The following is a 15,138-nucleotide window of genomic DNA, read 5'->3' as shown; positions in this document are numbered from 1 at the left end:
GTGAGGTGGTATCTAAATGAGTTTATGTCGAGAGTTCCATCTAAGGTCTCCAACTCGATCAAAACTTTTAATCATGTAAACTGGGACATAGAAACACTTGGGACTGAACCGAGAGATAGGTCAAACATCTGGGACTTAAACGAATCTCGTTAATTTTAACAATTAAATTGACGGAATGATCAACTCGGATGAATTTTTGAAATATGTAGTAGTAAACAAAACGTTTGGGACCGAACCAGTAAAGGGTCAAATATATGGGACTGAATCAGGTGTTTTCTCGGATGAGTGAAGATTGATTTTGAAATTTTAAATATTTTTAAGTTCCACGTGAGTTATTATCAACATTAATTTTTATTTTTTTCTTTAGCAATCACTTTATATATCTTTAGAGTTTATTTTTAGTGTAATTTCTAATAAATAAGGATTGATATTTGTTTGTTTTAATCCAAGTAGAGCTTCTAAAATTAAAGATAAATTGGTATGGTAACACTCGGGGAAAATATTATTTAAGCAAAAAAATATTTCTTTTTTTGTTTGTATTTCCATCCAAATTTCATTTTAAAAAGAGAGAAAAATAAATATTGTTTTTTTATATTTAAATCAAGTTAACAAAAAATTCAAAAAAAAAATATTTTTGATTATCACGTCCGCTGGTTAGAACTTTTGTTTTTCCTTTTTCATTATATTTTCTTAGATATTTTTTTTTTAAAGTCACATGGACTACTTTCTCACTTGAAACCAGAATCCATGTATTCATTTTCCAACTTATGTACTTGGCCGCCAGCTAGACAACTTCTGGTGGTCCATTTCAATTTTGAGAAAACATGCAAGTTCTTGCACGTATCCGAAATATAAATTTCGCAACTAATGAATATTGGTATTATTCTACTTGCAGTTTTTTTTCAAACATTAAAAACTTGAGCAGATTATTACATTGAAGAATAAAAAGGTCATGGATCCGTCAACATTTTCTCAAGTAAGTCGATTTCGCAAAGTTTGCTAATACGATTTATCTAGTTATCAAGATTTATAAATTATTGTGTGAGTTTATACACACCAAATGATAAAGACCGTGAGTTCTATCGTTATCAAGAAATATGGAAGAAAAATAAAAAGACTCCTTAAATATCACAAGATTGCTAGCATGTTGAGCTCAATCGTTCTTGCACTCTTATAACTTCACCCACAAGACCACAAAGTGGGCATAGAAGGACATAGCCTATAATATTTTCTCTAGTGGGCACAATGTTTTAAAATATTAATTTGAACCTCACATATAAAAAAAAAAAAGAAATTAAAGAACATATGGAATTCTTGTAAATATTAATTTGAACTCACATAATAGAAATGAAAGACTAAAGAAACATTCTATATGCATATTTCTTTTTTGACATGTTAAAAAATTCGTTAGAAATCTCAATTATACAAAAAACTTTCTAATTTTTGTCTGATTTAAAGAATATTTATATAAATGGTTTGTTATTTTTCCGATAGATAGTAAATTATAGGACCCCCAATTTTTATTTTTATTTTGAAAAAACAAGACCCCAAATTAAGTATGGATATATTAGTAAAAGAGTAAAAAAAAATGTTAAATATGGTACATGGCAAAAACTTGTGTGAGACGGTCTCACGGGTCGTATTTTGTGAGATGAGTCTCTTATTTGGGTCATCGATGAAAAATTATTTCTTTTTATGCTAAAAGTATTACTTTTATTGTGAATATCAGTATAGTTGATCGTCTCACAAGAGACCTACTATTGATACAAATAGATTAAGTTTTAACGATTTCACACGTTTTGCAAACAAATTTCTAAAATAATTTTTTTAAAAGGTCGCCAAACATATACCAACCTTCCAAAAACATACCACAACCTTCCAAAAACCGAAGCATTAATTTCAGGTTAGTTGGAATCTAAATTTTATTTAATAGCTAGGTAAGACAAATATTTTTAATAGCATAGGGTGGTTACTTGTTGAATTCAATTAATTAGTACAAAAAATAATGACACGTTGAGATTCATGTGTTTTAACTCATAAATGATATTTAAATAAGTGCGAGCTACTAAAATAATATTTTCACATAACATGCTACATAAAGTGTAGGGTTGATAAACATAAGTAATCTTGATTTTGATTATAACAAAATTTAATATTATGTTTTTAATATATTTATCTGAGTGTAAATAACTTAGTATGGAAGTTGAAACTTGCATTTAGCCAAACTGAAAATCTGATAAATTTCAGTGTTTTGATGATATCTCACAGTTCAATCATTCAAATGACCCAAAAAACTCAGTTTGGCACAAGTTGTTTTTCATGTTAGTGGAGTTAGATCGGATGTTATTTAGGCAAACTGATTGCACAAGAACAACAATCAGTTGAACATAAGCAATTGAGGTATTTTTGTCATCCTGATTAACTCGATTATCCAAATGAAACAATTCAGTATGAGTTACAAAGCTAAGACGATGATCTACAAATCACATTCACAAATCAAAGTCTGAATCCGAGTATAAGATGCTGATACATGACGATGAAGATACACGTTCATTTGAGCAAAACTGAATGTTCAATTGAACTTCAATAAAAATGGGTGGCATATAAATTGTTCTTCAAATACCCAAAATATTACATGTCAAGTTTGATAAAATGTTTCGACCAAAATATTTTTACTCATTCAACTTGCGTATATTTTAGATGATTTACAAAACATTTAATCGATTTCTGTAAAAGATTATTCTGAATGTCTTCTACTTGGTTTGAAAATCAAACTCTATTTAATTAATCAATGTTCAATATATCAAAAATCGAGCTATTATAACTCAATAATTATCTCACAATCAATCATATCATAATGTTAAAGTTTTGGTAGTATCTTACATGTGTTATTCATGTAATCTATTAAACAGATTGAATAAAAAATTACAAGCATTAAATTTTATATTTGATAGATATTTTTTTGGCCAATTATGTCTCAAACTATATAAGATACTATTGGATCATATATTGCAAAACATATTTTGGCCAGCTTTTCATTATTTGACGACTAAATATTTACACAATTGAATTTGTTATACCATATATATTTGTATAACAAGAAATACAGCACATAATTTCCTTTACTAAATGACAATCAAAACATTATATTTGGACGATTGGATTGTTTAAAATATTAGAATTCCATCGTAATCACTCACTATAGTTTTTCTTAAAAAAATTACAAACATTTGTATGCTTTACGTTTTCATTGTATTTATTTTCTCAACGGGTCTAATACATGATTGGCATAAAATTTACAATGTAGCGTGACAAAACTGGTAGCTTGCGTTCAATATTGCTGGATAAACGAAACAATTGGGGCGAAACTGCAAACGGTGAAGATGGATAATAGATTTTTACACATTGCTAGCATTTGACTGAATTTGGGAGGATTATTTTTTTCAAAAAATAAAATTTCTCCGATGTTATTTTGCTAATTATCTCCTTCTACGATGACATATATCCATCCATATTTGAATGCAACCAAAAGATCTTATCGGACAACCGATAATCCTACAATATGGGTCGTGATTCGTAAATGCACCATGGTCTATGTAGGCAAACACTGATAGGATCACGATTCGACTTTGATCGTTATGGACTAGTACCAAGATCGAGTCCTAGACAAGCAGATCTAATTTTAACAGCCGGAACAGTAACAATGAAGATGGCCCCCTCCATAGTGAGATTATATGAGCAAATGCCCGAACTAAAATATGTTATTGCTATGGGAGCCTGTACAATTACAGGAGGGATGTTCAGTACCAATTCTTATAGTACTGTTGGGGGAGTCGATAAGCTAATTCCTGTGGATGTCTATTTGTCCGGTTGTCCACCTAAACCGGAAGCAGTGATAGATGCTATAACAAAACTTCGTAAGAAAATATCTCGAGAAATCTATGACGATAGGATTAGGTCTCAACAAGCAAATCGGTGTCATTTGTGTGAGACGGTCTCACGGGTCGTATTTTGTGAGACGGATATCTTATTTGGGTCTTCCATAAAAAATATTAATTTTTTTTCTAAGAGTATATTATATTTTATTGTGAATACCAGTAGAATTGACCCGTCTCACAAATAAATATTCATAAGACAGTCTCACAAGAGACCTACTCGTCAATATAAACAGGTTTCCCAAGCCAAACTGATATCAATATAACCAAAGACTTGTTTTGTATCTTATCTCACGTCAAATCTTTAAGTTTGGAATGATCTTTGAGACCTAACAATAACAATCATTTTCTCTCGCTAATTAAATATTGCACAAAACTCTTATGAGACCGTCTAATGAGTCATTTTTTAGATGAGTTTTTGACCTGGCTTAACCTATGAAAAATATTATTTTTTTAATTCAAATTATTATTTTTAATTGTGTGTATGGATCTTATCGATTCGTCTAATAGATATAGATAATTGAAACCGTATTACAAGAGACTTAATCTAAAAAATGTTGCACCAATAAAAATATCTTTAATATATTATAATGAGTAAGTCTCATATGCAATAGTTTCACGGATCTATGTTCGTGAGACAGATCAACTTGATTCATACTTGCAATGAAAAATCTTACATATGATATAAAAAGTTAAGATTTTTCGCTCAAATCACATATATACACAATAACATTTTGACAAAAAAATCAATATTTTTCAATCAAATCGACATATATTTTTTTTCATAATATAACTAATTTTAAAAAATATTTGAGTGGGTCTTATGTGATACCGTCTCACGGATCTTAATCTGTGAGACCGGTCAACCTTAACCATTTTCACAATTAATACTCTTAGCATAAAAAGTAATAATTTTTCATGGATGGCCCAAATAAGAGTTTCGTCTCACAAATACGACCCGTGAGACCGTCTCACACAAGTTTTTGTCAAAATATTTTTATGGTAAAAATAATACTTTACACACAAAAATATAACTTTTGATGAGCGATGGCTAGTATTTTATTGAACAGGAGAACTATACATGTTGAAAATTGAAAATTTCTAGTTCAATTCAAAACTTGCGAGCTATCTTATCTTTGCATGGTTATATTACACATGTCCCTTGCTAAATAATAATAATAATAATAATAATAATAATAATAATAATAATAATAATAATAATAATAATAATAATTTTCGTTATATTACTATATATAATTTTATTTATTACAAATATTATATAAAGCCCTTTATGTCACATACATAAAAAAATTGTTTTACAGATTATTTACAATTTTTTTCGTGAAAATGATTATTTATTGAAATTCAATCAAATTAAAAACTATTTTATTCAATATGGTATTTATAATCAGCTTTACGATAATGAATATATTTTTTGTGAGACGGTGTTACGGATTTTTATGTAAGACGGGTCAGCTTTGCCGATATTCACAATAAAAAATAATATTGTTAACATAAAAAATTATATTTTTTTATGGATGACTCAAATAAGATATCCGTATAACAAAACACGACTTGTGAGAACGTCTCACACAAATTTTTACCTACGGTAATATACATTTTAAAAATTTAAATAAAAATACAGATTAAATAGTGGTCAGACTATTATAGTATAATATATATACTATTTTTACTCATTCAACTTGCATATATTTTAGAAGTTTTACAAAATATTTAATCGATTTATACAAAAAATTATTTTGAATGTCTTCCACTTGGTTTGAAAATCAAACTCTATTTAATTAATCGATGTTCGATATATCAAGAACCGATCTATTATAACTCAATGATTATTTCCCAATCAATCATATCATAAAGTTAGTGTTTTGGTAATATTTTACATGTGTTATTCATGTAATCTTTAAAACAAATTGAATTAAAATTACAAGCATTGATTGTATATTTGATAGATATTTTTTTGGCCAATTATGTCTCAAACTATATAAGATACTATTGGATCATATATTGCAAAACATATTTTGGCCAGCTTTTCATTATTTGACGAGTAAATATTTACACAATTGAATTTGTTATGCCATATATATTTGTATAACAAGAAATACAGCACATAATTTCCTTTACTAAATGACAATCAAAACATTATGTTTGGACGATTGGATTGTTTAAAATATTAGAATTCCATCGTAACCACTCACTATAGTTTTTTCTTACAAACATTTGCATGTTTTACGTTTTCATCGAATTTATTTTCTCAACGTGTCCAATACGGGATTGGCGTGAAATTTACAATGTAGCGTGACAAAACTGGTAGCTTGCGTTCAATATTGCTGGATAAACGAAACAATTGGGGCGAAACTGCAAACGGTGAAGATGGATCATAGATTTTTACATTGCTAGCATTTGACTGAATTTGGGAGGATTATTTTTTCAAAAAAAAAAAATTCTCCGATGTTATTTTGCTAATTATCTCCTTCTAGGATGACATTTATCCATCCATATTTGAATGCAACGAATAGATCTTATCGGACAACCGATAATCCTGCAATATGGGTCGTGATTCGTGAATGCACCATGGTCCATGTGGGCAAACATTTGTGTGAGACGGTTTCACGGGTCGTATTTTGTGAGACGGATCTCTTATTTTGGTCATTCATAAAAAAATATTAATTTTTATGCTAAGAGTACATATATTACCTTTTATTATGAATATCAGTAGAATTGACCCGTCTCACAAATAAAATTGGTGAGACCGTATCACAAATAAATATTCGTGATACCGTCTCACAAGAGACCTACTCGTCCATGTAAACAGGTTTCCCAAGCCAAACTGATATCAATATAACCAAAGACTTGTTTTGTATCTTATCTCACGTCAAATCTTTAAGTTTGGAATGATCTTCGAGACTTAACAATAACGATCATTTTCTCCGGCTAATTAAATATTGCACAAAATTCTTATGAGATCGTCTAATGAGTCATTTTTAGACGAGTTTTTGATCTGACCTAACCTATGAAAAATATTATTTTTTAATTCAAAATTATTATTTTTAATTGTGTGTATGGATCTGATAGACTCGTTTAATAGATATAAATAATTGAAATCGTATTATAAGAAACTTAATCTAAAAAATGTTGCACCAATAAAAATATCTTTATTATATTATAATGAGTAAGTCTCATATGCAATAGTTTCACGGATCTATGTTTGTGAGACAGATCAACCTGATTCATACTTGCAATGAAAAATCTTACATATGATATAAAAAGTAAGATTTTTCACTCAAATCACATATATACACAATATCATTTTGACAAAAAAATCAATATTTTTCAATCAAATCGACATATATTTTTTTCATAATATAACTAATTTTAAAAAATATTTGAGTGAGTCTCATATGAGACCGTCTCACGGATCTTAATCTGTGAGACGGGTCAACTCTACCCATTTTCACAATAAAAAGTAATACTCTTAGCATAAAGAGTAATAATTTTTCATGGATGACCCAAATAAGAGTTCCGTCTCACAAATACGACCCGTGAGACCGTCTCACACAAGTTTGTGTCAAAATATTTTTATGATAAAAATAATACTTTACACATAAAAATATAAATTTTTATGAGCGATGGCTAGTATCTTATTGAAGAGGAGAACTATACATGTGGAAAATTGAAAATTTCTAGTTCAATTCAAAACTTGCGAGCTATCTTATCTTTGCATGGTTATATTACACATGTCCCTTGCTAAATAATAATAATAATAATAATAATAATAATAATAATAATAATAATAATAATAATTTTCGTTATATTACTATATATATCATTTTATTTATTACAAATATTATATAAAGCCCTTCATGTCACATACATAAAAAAATTGTTTTACAGATTATTTAAATTTTTTTCGTGAAAATGATTATTTATTGAAATTCAATCAAATTAAAAACTATTTTATTCAATATGGTATTTATAATCAGCAGTATCACGGATTTTTATCTGTGAGATGGGTCAATCTTGTCAATATTCACAATAAAAAGTATTAGCATAAAAATTATATTTTTTTATAAATGACTCAAATTAGATATCTGTATAACAAAATACGACATGTGAGACCGTCCCACACAAATTTTTGCTTACGATAATATACATTCTAAATTTGAAAAAAAATTACAGATTAAATAGTGGGCAGTACTATTATAGTAATATATATATATATATATATATATATATATATATATATATATATATATATATATATATATATATTATTTAAAGAGTCAAAAGGCATCAACTACCACACAGAGCCACCATCCACACGTGACCCGATATGGGCACTGCCTCACCAAACCTCACATTGCACCTACTTGGTCTAAATCAGATCTCGCTTCAAAAAAATAATAATAGATCTAATGATTTTATTCCCAATTTATTCATTTATATTTTTTAAAAAACTGTTATTTTTAATTTTTAGTGGGTTTTTATATTTAACTTTAATTTAATTCCAATAATACATACTTTTGCTTTTTATTAATAAAATAATAAATCGTTCAAACTTTTTTTTTTGAGACATATCGTTCAAACTTTTATCTCGTGAATGGGTTTTATGAACTATTGTTGGTCAAGGTCAATAATTGCACATCTTAAATCATTTACTATAAAATATAAACATTGAATATTAAATTGGTTTTGAGCTACACGTTTTAGCTAGCGTAGTAGGTGGTATATTTTTTAAATCTGTTGTACATTATCACAATATTACAAATTTATTTTTCTATTATTGTCAATACAAAAACTCAGATAAGACGATTTCATTAATCAATTTTTTATAGATAATTTCGACATGATTAATAAAAAGCACGATTTTTATGTAAAAAAATAGTAATTTTAATTGTAGACATGAGCTGGTCGACCTGCTTCACGAATATAAATCTACAAAATCGTCTCACAAGAGACCTGTTTTATTTCGAAACATCAAAAAAATTCCATATAAATAGTGAAATCAAGAATTTTTAATTTCTAAGACATGAAAAACAAGAAAATCATTTTAGTCAAAAAATGAGGCAAATGGCATTCATAATATTGTAAATCAACAAAGAGATCATATATATTTTAAATCACGAGCACATGCAGCACATTCTAATGATTACATTCAAGTAATATATGTTTTCGATTTAAAATAATAAAATTTAAAATATATATTATATTTTGTTTTTTTAAAACTTTTATCGAATGCCATGTATCTTTTAAAAATAATTCAAATAAGATTTCAAGAATAGAAACATGGCTAAGCATTATATTTGAAAATTTATAATAATAATAAGCATTATGTTTCATATTATTAATAATAATTTATTAAATATCAAATGAGAAAAAAAAATCGATTATATATATTTTTGGTTAAGACAACAAAATTTGATGTATGACATGAATTAAAAGCTAGCAGAAGTAGTTGAATGGAAAGTGCCTACCAAACATGGCCAATTTGTGTTTATGTATAAATAATAATTTTTTTTTTGTTTTTTTGTTTTAATTGGAGAGAAGATTTGATACAAATTGTGAAATTATTTGGGATTTTGGTGGCAAACTGGCAATGATTTACAAATTTTTTTTGGCTATAAATAATATATTCTCGTTGCATTTATTTTGTGTAGAACTAGTCCATCTGCCATTCTTCTCTTTTCTCTCTTTTCATTCAAGATTTCTTGAAGCCAAGGGATAAAAGATTTGAGAGAGAATCAATCTAATTCAAGAAAATATCATTCTCAGTAATGGCGATTACCAACTCTGCTGCTTTGTCTTCCAAATCTGTTGTTCAACCCGAGATTTTCTTCCCATCCTCCCACACACACCAGAAATCCGCTTCATTGGCTTATAATCCGGCTGCCCGCCGCCACATCTCAGCCGTGCATGCGGCGGAGCCCGCTAAAACACCTGTCATGACCAACAACAAACCCACTGTCCTATCCCCGGCGCCTGCGGACAAGTGGGCACCGGAAACATGGAAAACCAAGAAAGCGCTGCAGCTTCCGGAGTACCCAGATGAAGCGCATCTGCAGTCTGTTTTGAGTACTATGGAGGCATATCCTCCATTGGTGTTCGCCGGAGAGGTGAGGAGCCTGGAGGAGCGGCTGGCGGAGGCGGCACTGGGAAGAGCCTTCCTGTTGCAAGGAGGGGATTGTGCTGAGAGCTTCAAGGAGTTCAGCGCTAATAATATCCGTGACACTTTCAGGATTCTGCTTCAGATGAGTGTGGTTCTTTCTTTTGGTGGGCAGTTGCCGGTTTTTAAGGTAAAAATTTGATTTTTTTTCCCTGCATTTCTTGGACTATCATTCTTGCTACTGCATGATTAGTTGATTGGTTATGGATTTGAAATCCGTATGTTGTTGTGAGGTTGTCTTTATATCTCTGAGGATAAAAAAAATCATTGATCTACTTTTTTTAAGTATTGAGGATCTGAACATCTTCAAGTGATATTCATAATGGGAAGATTTTCCATTTTGTTGTATCTGATCGATTTGATGTAAGGCTTTAAAGCACGAGAAATTTGTGGCGTAAAGCCTGTATTTCCGAATATCTAATTTTTAAAATGGAATAGTATGTCATGCCATTTCTGTAGGCAGGTAGAAGGTTTGGATTTCGATTAAGGTGATTAATTGCTTCATATGTTTTAAGTTTCTTTGGACTACTGGGAAAGTGGAAGAAAGGATAAATTTGGCAATGGTTTGTGGATTGTTGTTTGTTAATTGCTTTGATACGTTAATGTGTCGTGATACATGTTTGATAATATTAGAGAAACAATGAAAGGTTTGAGACAAATAATTGAGGAAAGAAAAAGGTCGAGATGCTTTTGAAAGAAGAGGGAAAAATCCCAAGAAAAATGGACCCTACGTTTTCAATAAGATGCATATGATTATTGTTTTTGTTTTTATGGAGGACCGACTGAACTGTAGGCTTTCGTGTTTATTTGCAAAAGTGCTTGTACTAAATAGGCCAATTTTATTTGTTTTTGAACATTATTGTTTTAGATTTGTTTAACATTGGAAAAAAAACCATATTAATACACATTTTTTGAGGTTAAGATTTTGGATGATGTGTAATAGGTTGGAAGAATGGCTGGCCAGTTCGCCAAGCCAAGATCAGATCAATATGAGGAGAAGAATGGAGTGAAGCTGCCAAGTTACAAGGGAGATAACATAAATGGTGATGCCTTTGATGAGAAATCGAGAATCCCGGATCCTGATAGGATGATTCGGGCTTATTGCCAGGCTGCTTCGACCCTTAACCTTCTCCGGGCTTTCGCTACTGGAGGTTATGCTGCAATGCAGAGGGTGTCACAATGGAATCTTGATTTTGTTGAGCACAGTGAGCAGGGAGACAGGTGTGTCTCTTTTAATAATAATAATAATAATAATTCTAGGAGGATGTTGTGATGTCAGTAAAGAACATGTTTGATTGCGCATGTATGCATCGAAAAGGAAAATTTGTTACTTTTTTGTAGCCTTTGTGGAAACCACTCATGTTTCGCAGATTTTCCATCCTTTATATTCTAGATTATCTGTGTGCCGGTTTTTCGGTTTTTAGAATGGGGAGTGTCTGTTACTTAATGTCTCTACGGTCGATTGGTCCAACAGGTATCAAGAACTAGCGCACAGGGTTGATGAAGCCTTGGGATTCATGGAGGCTGCTGGACTTACAATAGACCATCCTGTAATGTCCACAACTGAATTCTGGACGTCCCACGAATGCTTGCTTTTACCTTATGAGCAAGCACTCACCAGAAAGGACTCTACTTCTGGTCTCCATTATGGTTGCTCGGCTCACATGCTCTGGGTCGGCGAACGCACAAGGCAACTAGACGGTGCACATGTTGAGTTTTTGAGAGGAGTAGCTAATCCCCTTGGTATCAAGGTATCCATCTTGTTTAAATGCAATTTATAAAACTTTGCCTGGAATTTTCGTGTTCTCTGACCAACTTTTTATGGTAAATGACATTCCAGGTTAGCCAAAAGATGGATCCGAATGAACTTGTTAAACTCGTTGAGATCCTTAATCCCGATAACAAGCCTGGAAGAATTACTGTAATTGTAAGAATGGGTGCAGAAAACATGAGAGTGAAACTTCCTCATTTAATCAGGGCAGTTCGAAGAGCTGGACAAATTGTTACTTGGGTTTGTGACCCAATGCACGGGAACACTATCAAGGCACCTTGTGGGCTCAAAACTCGTGCTTTCGATGCCATCTTGGTACCTCTTAATACTCTCTTGCTAAACTTTTCTAATGTTAATTTTAGAACACTAGCCACAAATTTGTCGGCTTGCAAATGGAATCGACAATATATTATTACAATGAGAAATAATTATCGCATCTTAAAACAATTCAATTCATGGAAATGGTGTTGGTAGGTTCAACTATGGAAGTAGGTGCATGTTAATCATTTAAGCAGTTGCCCTCCTGATTCACTGCTTTTCACATGCTAGTCACATGTTTGCATTCACTCTCGATTTATTAAGATCTTCTCGAATCTTTCGAATGGTAGGCTCCAAAGTTTGGAATCTTGCATGTTATATTACATGTGCAAGTACTTTTTAAGGACGTTTTGTCTGATCATCTGTTTTCACTATAACATATATATCTTATCGGCGCTCTAAGCCGCTTTACAATGGTTAAAAAGTTGATAATATCTTACAAGACAGTATAGAGTTCGGATTACAAGTTGGAGAAGCCCCTGGTTAATGAAATATTTAAACTTTTTTATTTAGGAAAAGCATTCCCTTTCTTTAAAGGCTTGATAAGATGGTGCTTTCCTTTGGAATCTGAAAGCAAAATGATAACATGCAAATGAAACTTGTGATTTGCAGGCGGAGGTGAGAGCTTTCTTTGATGTGCATGATCAAGAAGGAAGTCACCCTGGCGGAATCCATCTGGAAATGACTGGTCAGAATGTGACCGAATGTATTGGAGGATCAAGAACCGTGACCTATGATGATTTGAGCTCTCGCTATCACACACACTGCGATCCAAGACTAAATGCTTCCCAATCTCTCGAACTTGCCTTCATCGTTGCGGAGAGGTTGAGGAAAAAGAGGATGGCGTCTCAACGTATGCTTTCTTGATTCGAGACATGGCTTCATGAGTCGCGGGGTGTCTCCAATCAGTCGATATTTCTAGGTTGTTTACAGAAACGCATCTTCCGGCCTTTGAAACAAACGTTGAGGTGAGGTTTCAAGGTTAAAGCTCAATGCTTTAACACAGGTCTCTTGGATGGAGTCTTTGGAGAATAATCTCACTTATTCTAAGCTTGCATTTCATGTATTTATTTCGTGCAACGTTATATTTGTAACTTATAGACCATGTTTTGAACTATTTTGGAAATAAATTCTTTGTTTGGCTATTTCAGCACTTTTCTGCTTTATCGTCGGAATTCAATTTGCATTAATTTGATGGTGCAAGTTTTTGGGACCATCAATTAATTTAAAAAAATTTATTTTTGTATGATATTTTATTCCACATGGCTCACCTATTATGTGTTTCTTAAATCATAAAAAAATCAAACGTTCTTCTTGCAATTCTATATGTATATTATATATCATTAATCCAACCAGATACTATATTTTTTTATATCACTTTTATTACTTTCAGAGTAAATTGTGAAGTAAATCGGTTAAAGCTCATGCATCTTGTGTCTGAAGTAGAATAAATTACACTATTTTGGCTCAATATCGAAGAACAAAATGGATTTCTAAATTCATCTTGAATTAAGTAGTTTTTTTTTTATCTTTGAAAGATGTTTGATTCGAATAAATCTTCGACAAAACAGATGTCATATTTGATATAAGTCGATTATACAAGTTATTGAGTGAAAATAAACGTATAAATGTTTTCTCATGTATGCTAACGATGACTAAATAATGAACATACTTTAAATTTAATAATTATTGTTAATAGTGCAAGTGGTGGGTAAAAAGATATGAAGTAGGTCTCTTGTGAGACGGTCTCACGAATTTTTATCTGTGAGACGGTACATAACATGCAGCGGAAATTAAGTATTAACATACAAATATAACTTTAATAAATTAATATCAGATTTAAATTATTCACAAGTACGAATACTATGATGTGATGGATGATTAAAGGAAAGAATGTGGCGTACCTTTACGTTTTAAACGCACGATTTCTCGTTGACGATTGCGAAGAACGACGACGGCAACCTTGGCTTGAATTCCTCTTTGAAACTCAGGAAATTTTCTATCAAATTGTGGAGTGTGTGTGTCACGTTTTTCACAATAAAAACTAATACTCTTAGCATAAAAAATAATATTTTTTCATGAATGACCCAAATGATGGATCTGTCTCACAAAATACGACTCGTAAAACTGTCTCACACAAGTTTTCTCCCACATATAAAATTTGACAAGCTAGATTATAATTTTTTTGCTGAGATGTAACATGTAAAATTCTAGATAGTGATTGCAAATTTTTTAAAAAGTTATTATAAACTTTTACTTTAAAAATTTGCAAAACTTAAAAAAAAATTGCAAACATTAGCTAAAATCAAAGACTAAAATTCTTAACTCGATGGTTTGTATTAAAGGTATCAATGAAGCGAGTCGGCTCGTGAGATATTCGAGCAAATTCAAAAATATTTGATTGAAATCGAAATATCAATTTTAAACCGAATTTGAGTCTAAATTATTTTATTCTATAATAGAAGCTGCTCACGAGATTAAATATAATTATAACTATATATTAAATAATATTTTCAAACATTTATAATATTTATTTTCGAGTAATAAATTAATGTTACTTCTCTTTGTTTCATTTGTGTTAGCTCTAGACCCATATTTAGGAGATATTTTAAACTTCTATCTACAACCTATTAAAACTAAATATGTAAATATATAATATATCCCAATTTTATCTAATTAAAATTCGAGAATGGATAAGATCCAATATGAGTTTAAGTTTTAACGATGACGACAGATCCTTCAAAGTTTTAAGTGTTTTTGGCCCCCATTGAATTGGATGACATTTGTTTGGGTTTGGAATTATAAATACATTTTTAATGTTTTGCAAAATTACATTTAAAAATAAGATTCATATTTGATGGGATTTCCAAGAAAATATTTACAAAATTGGTAGGATTTCATGATATCTAATTTTTCAAGTATTTTTTTTTAAA

The 15,138-nt window shown here is 30.6% G+C and overlaps 1 protein-coding gene across 1 annotated transcript; it reads left to right on the top strand.

Moving 5' to 3' along the window:
* Positions 1 to 9,587: 9,587 nt before the first annotated feature.
* LOC140817855 (phospho-2-dehydro-3-deoxyheptonate aldolase 2, chloroplastic) lies at positions 9,588 to 13,350 on the top strand. Its single transcript, XM_073177671.1, has 5 exons — positions 9,588 to 10,246; positions 11,060 to 11,337; positions 11,591 to 11,867; positions 11,957 to 12,202; positions 12,818 to 13,350. The coding sequence occupies exons 1-5, from the start codon at positions 9,728 to 9,730 to the stop codon at positions 13,070 to 13,072; spliced, it is 1,575 nt and encodes a 524-aa protein (XP_073033772.1). The 5' UTR covers positions 9,588 to 9,727; the 3' UTR covers positions 13,073 to 13,350.
* Positions 13,351 to 15,138: the final 1,788 nt, after the last annotated feature.

The sequence above is a fragment of the Primulina eburnea genome, chromosome 1, assembly GCF_022965805.1.
Source record: "Primulina eburnea isolate SZY01 chromosome 1, ASM2296580v1, whole genome shotgun sequence".
Lineage (NCBI taxonomy): Eukaryota > Viridiplantae > Streptophyta > Magnoliopsida > Lamiales > Gesneriaceae > Primulina > Primulina eburnea.
This window is presented reverse-complemented; position numbering and strand designations above follow the sequence as displayed.